Source organism: Myotis daubentonii, chromosome X (genome assembly GCF_963259705.1).
Source record: "Myotis daubentonii chromosome X, mMyoDau2.1, whole genome shotgun sequence".
Classification (NCBI taxonomy): Eukaryota; Metazoa; Chordata; class Mammalia; order Chiroptera; family Vespertilionidae; genus Myotis; species Myotis daubentonii.
In genome coordinates this window covers 133,918,747-133,924,746 of record NC_081861.1, presented here as the reverse complement: position 1 = coordinate 133,924,746, position 6,000 = coordinate 133,918,747, and the positions used below count along the sequence as shown (strand labels likewise).

At 38.8% G+C, this 6,000-nt stretch overlaps 1 protein-coding gene across 6 annotated transcripts in view; it reads right to left on the bottom strand.

Annotated features, from left to right (window-relative positions):
• Window positions 1-6,000, bottom strand: part of GPM6B (glycoprotein M6B) — a 142,741-nt gene continuing 136,741 nt past the window's right edge. For 4 of the 6 annotated variants that reach the window (XM_059680267.1, XM_059680270.1, XM_059680266.1 and 1 more), the window contains 2 exons: window positions 5,312-5,377; window positions 1-2,035 (listed from right to left, as the gene is read on the bottom strand). In XM_059680267.1, the coding sequence (XP_059536250.1) occupies window positions 1,886-2,035; window positions 5,312-5,377 (216 nt within the window). In that variant the 3' untranslated portion in view covers window positions 1-1,885. Of the gene's footprint in view, window positions 2,036-2,454; window positions 3,780-5,311; window positions 5,378-6,000 lie in introns of those variants that run through there. The other 2 variants (XM_059680268.1, XM_059680271.1) reach the window with 1 other exon arrangement.

Genomic DNA, 6,000 nt, shown 5'->3' with positions numbered 1-6,000 from the left:
TGAATGAAGCTATAATTTTATTTCATTTTTCTTAGTACATCCACAACTATTTCCACCTAAATAGATCTTTAAAATAAGCATACACAAGTATTGACTATTATCTACAAATATTTATTATAACACTGGAATAGAACTACAGGAAGCCCTTGGCACTGATAGAAAATATTGATTCACTGTTAGGTTACAAAAATTTATACATAGCAAAATTTAATGCTCTTTACATAAAAAATATTAGACTACTTGAACAAAACTTTCAAACATTCTTGGTAGTAGCCACCAGAATTAGAAAAGTCAAATTAGGCTTTAGACACTGCTTCTAGAACACTGGACTCTAATGGCACCTGCACTGCCGGAGGAAACATCGAAGTCTGCCATGCAACAGAAAGCACATCACCAAGCTAGTCCGGAACAACCGTTCTACACGGGGGAGAGCTTCTCCCACTAAAAAAATTGTCAAGGTCCAAATAGGCATGTTTAGGCATTAACAACCACAACTGAAAGAATCCAAATGAAATATACTTGTTCAATTTTAATAGCATGTTGATAAAGTTATGCTTCCTTTCATTGCAATACAGTTCTGCACATGTATGTTTTAAAATCCAGGAAAACAGCCAAACCACAAGTTAATTCTTAACATGAATATACATAGTTAACCCTATATTATGCAGCCCCCTTTAAAAAGCATGGATGCACCCAACAGTTATATGTATCATTTCATAAAGAACAACACAAAGTTTACCATCACTAATACCCAATACCTATAGTCACTTAATGTTCTGGTACACAATGATTTAGAAGGCAAGTTTCTGAAAATGGCTTAAACTCAAGCAGTTGTTGTTTTGCTGAACATAGAACTTTGATTATTCCAGGAAACTAAGATTTAGATAAGAAAAAGTGAAATAAATACCCTAATTTAAATTAAGTATTCAAGTCTATAAAAGTAGGAGGTTTGTGGTCTATTTGCAATTAGGTTTTAGACAGTTGGTATGAAACTGTAAACTCACTTTTCAGACCACATAGAAATGGTTTAGAATGGTGGTCATTTTAATAAGGTAACACTTCTTAATTTAAAAAATGTTTGTGGAAAAAAATTCTATGAAGTATTTTGGATCTCCCGTTGTGATGCAAGTTCTTAGAAATTTACAGCAAATACTCATTAAGGCTGAGCTGACATTTATTTCCCAAGAAGAATGATGACAAGTGGGTCATTTTATTACAATGAAGTCTTTTAGAAAATTGATTTCAGAAAGCTTGTCAAGGAGTCAGAATTCAGCTTCTTTAATGGTAGTTATAGCAGAATTATAGTAGCACATTTTAGCATTATTGAAAAAAGATTTCTGATTGGATCATAAAGTTAAGGTGTCCTAATCAATTGTAAGAATTACATTATCTTTGATGAAGCCACTGTTTAATAAATGTTGGCTGTCAGAAATGGAACTTCACACCAATTCCATTTTATTCCCTATTAGGTACATCTGTTTAGGGACAGATGGCACACATGAATTTATGGTCCCTTCCCTTGGTGCTGGCACATCATGGGTCCCTATCAAGGAGTATGCCGTATTCTCAATTCCTATCTTGGTAGGATTGCTCTAGCAATAAATGTGAACATGCCACAAATTTCAAAAAGATGAACAATCATTTTGTCAAAAAGTGTTGCCTTTTAAAATGGCTAACATGAAACCTCCTGTATCTGTTCTAAAGGAAAAGGTTTACCTACTGGAGGGTTTTTCTAGAAATACATCCCAGCAGCTTGAGATAGACAGTGAAGTGTTTGTAGTTCTATGTGAGTTTGTTTGGTGGGAAACACATCTGTACTGCAGAGCAGCTGCCTGATGATTTGTCACAGCTGTCAATGTGTCGGCGGAAGCACTCTGGCAAACGTTTATGTATAAGAATTGAGTTGTTCTTTTGACCGGGACTGGATATCTTGCAGTTCCTGTTCTTCCTTTGCTTTGATATCCTGGTAAGCCTGCATTTTGCTGGCATCCTTTAAGTAAGCCCAGTTAGAAGACAGTATCATGAGGAAGTGGATCTGGAAAAGAAGGGTGAGCATGATGGCTAGTGAGCATGTCAGAGGCAAAGCAAGCTGCTAGGTAGATTAGACGGACTTTACTGTAAGAAAGGGAGAGGGTTATTTCATATTAATACTCATTCTGCAATCAGAGGCATCAGATACTGAGAGCATGTTCTAGTAGAGTCAATATTAAAAGGCAGAAGAAAAGTTAGTATCCCGACATAATGCACTTGAAAAAAATGGTCAAAGTTAATTAAGAAAAAGCAAAAATAAAACACATGGAGGGTGCTTTTTACCATTTTGGGAATAATTTTAAAAACTGATACAGAAGTTCAGAAATGTGGTTATTTTTAAATAAGTGCGGTGCAAAGATCTTTGCTATCGGACAAAAATCAATTACCTAAAAGGCCTAAAAGTCTGAACGTTTATTTTTAGTAAGTAATAAAGAACTACATATTTAACATGGAAAAATTAAGTGAATGTCAAAACCAAACTTAAGAACTATAAGCAAAGCATGCAGTCTCTGTTAACAATTTTTTAGTAGTAAAACTACATTTTCCATTTTGTAACTGCCATTATTTCATTTCAAAAATGTAAAAATCCATATTGGCATTCTTTACAGTTGATGTGGTCAACACTTTTTCCCATTTATTTTCCTCATCTTTCCTGAAAAATCTACATCTCAAGTTCCTTATATTTCCTTCTCAACATACTTGAGACCTTCAGATCCAGGAACAATTCCTCTTCCCATTAAAATCTTTCGAGTGCCTGGTTGGTGTGGCTCAGTGGTTGAGCATTGACCCATGAACCAGGAGGTCACAGTTTGGTTCCCAGTCAAGGGCACATGCCTGGGTTGTGGGCTTGATCCCCAATAAAGGGGGTGTGCAGGAGGCAACCAATCTGATTCTCTCTCATCATTGATGTTTTCTATTTCTTTGTCCCTTCCTCTCTCTAAAATAAAAAAATTAAAAACTCATGTGCAGTTTGAGAACTGGCTTTAAGGAATCAGTTACTACTTACCAACAACTTAGGGTTATCAATTTTGTGGGCTCTGAAAAGGATTGTTTTATGTTAAAAAAAAAACCTCACATAAATCCTTTTTTCAGAGAAAACAAATGGGTGGCCTTTATTTTACTTTAAATTTTCACCTTACTTGAGGGGCATTTATTTGGTAGTGAACCATGCAATCATAAAAAATTTTTAATGAAATTTAAAATATATTTATAAAATATTTTTCAGAAGGAGTCTGACAAAACAAAATCCAGACTAAGACAGTTTTCTTCCATTTCATCTTCGGCACTGTGTTCATTTTTGCCACTGAACTTGGTTATCAAGCCAGTAAAAATAACGGAAAATGCAGGTGTTTCAGAGTTTTAATACTTCACTTAGAGATGTTGTTTAAAGTTTAAGTTGAAGAAAATTAATTTTTAATGGGTGCTGAGCAATGTCAGTAAATAACTGAATCCTTTTCAAAATGTGGAAATAGCCAGATCTCATAATTTTGTAATTCACGTACGGTAAGTCATCTTATTAACCTTCCACGCAGAATGAGTTGACTAAAGCTATTTACAAATTACTGGTGCGAAACTGAAGAAGCCTAGACTCTGCTTTAGTCTGGGTGTCAGTGATGTTCATGCTACATCGTACAGCTCTCTAATGCTCCTTATGGGCCTCATGCAACTTAGAATTTAGTGCAGCAATCTTCCCGACTCTTAAACTTCAAAACCGCATAGTTATATGTAGTAGCCATCATGTAGATCAGCTGGTGGAAGAGAACAAAACAGGACAGTAAGATATAGGCAGTGAGGGCCAGTGCCACACTTCTAAACTTGGGTGGGGTGGGGTGCCAACTCAGCCTACGGTGTTTCTTTTTCCCATTTGTAACCACCACAGGCGATTCTCACATCTAGCGCACACAAACCTTTTCTCATTTCACATACACCACATCAGTCTTCAGCTTGGCCCATGGTATGTTTATTAAAAAGACTAGGACGTGTTCAAAGAATGACAAGATACAGTTCTGGGTCAGTAGCATCCGATGAAGCTAAATGCTCTATTTCCCATCATCTTTCCAAAACTGTCTACTCGGGAGCAATTGGTCCTCTCCTGCCTGTTAAGCCCAGAGAGCTGGCAGCAGCCCAGAAAATGGGTCACACTGTGAGTGAACAGGTGCTTTCTTTTCATGGGCTGTCATGGGAAGGGATGACTTCAGGGATGGAAAACCTGGGGATGACTCATTTCTGAGCTGATGAGATGTCCCCCTTTTGCTTCACCAATCTTAGATTTCTTGAAATCACAAACCAAGCCCTCCCAAAATACATATCAGTGCACATACATACATACACACACCTGTTTGTGTTTATACAGTTGACCCTCATTATTCACAGATTCTATATTTTCGAGTTTGCCTACATACTGAAATGTCTTTGTGGCCCCCACATTAGCACTCACAGCACTTCCATGGCATTCATGGACATGTGCAGAGTGGTGAAAAAGTCTCGTCTCCTAGTGGAGGTCAACCGAGGTGACACTGCCTTTTTGTTCCAGCTCTGTCTGAGCACAAGTGTCTTTTTTGTCATCTGTTTAGTGCCATGTTTTTTGCATTCTTGTGGTTTCACTCAAAATGTTCCGTTCCAGGTGCTGTGTAGTGGTTTTAAGTGCAAGAAGGTTGTGAGGTGCCTTCTGAAGAGGATACATGTACTGACTGAGCTTCATTTGGGTATGAGGCATAGTGCTGTTGGCCGGGAGTTCAGTGTTAGTAAATCATGTCTTTGAATAGAATCACACAAAGCAGGCTTCTGTATTCCATTGGTTTGACAAAACTGTTGTGACCAGAGGCTCGCAGAAACCTAATCCTGTATTCCCCCAAGGAGCAATGGCTCTGTGTTGGTTAATTTGGTGTTGAGAAAACTTTATTAAGCATGACTTCTGTGCACAAGATCAACGGTACAAGTGTGTATGTATATATGCACATTTCCTCACATGACCATTTATCCATGATTGAAGTCATGAAAGTAAGGGCTGAATAAGCCACATTGCAATGTCCCCGTCCTAGTTAACAGGTGTTCCAGGTATTGGTCCCCTTTCTTTCCACAGAATCCAATTTACATTACCTACAATCAGTGCCAGTACAGCCAACTAGTACACCCTGCCATCTAGACATGTGATAGGTTTACACAGGTGAATTTTAACCCACCTTGAGTCCCAGAAGTGTTTCCTGGAAGGGAAACCTGTCGTTATAGAGACTGCTGGGAGGGGGAGCTAGAACAGGCCAATCCTCAGGCCCTTACTCACCAGGGCAATGACGGTGGCACCAGCTCCAGCACAGGCCACAATGAACAGGTGATAGGACATGTAGAACTAGGAAAGAAGAGGGCACCAACATGAGCATTTCGTGTGTAATTAAATGGCCTACTCCCTTCCAACATGCTGCATCATCTTTAAGTGTTTACGCAAGGCTGAGTATAAGTGTGTGTTCCAGTCTAGCTCAGTTGGAATCACCTGGCGGGTGTTTAAACTTTCTGATGCCCTAGAGCAGTGGTCGGCAAACTCATTAGTCAACAGAGCCAAATATCAACAGTACAACGATTGAAATTTCTTTTGAGAGCCAAATTTTTTAAACTTAAACTATATAGGTGGGTACATTGTTATTAACTTAATTAGGGTACTCCTAAGGCTTAGGAAGAGCCACACTGAAGGGCCCAAAGAGCCTCATGTGGCTCGTGAGCTGCAGTTTGCCGACCAAGGCCCCTAAAGTCTCACCCCATAACAAATTGTTCCCTGCCCTCTCCTGTAGCTTTCCGCCTCCTGTAGGACGTGTTGTCACTCTGTTAGGGGTGGGGCCACAACATTAATAACAAAGAAACAGAATTTCTGGAGGATGAGGCCCAGAAATCAGGATTTTAAAAAGATTCCCAGGTGATTCTAATGTGCAGCCAAGTTTGAGAACCACTGCTCTGGAGGCTGGGGCTCAGCCATCAGTA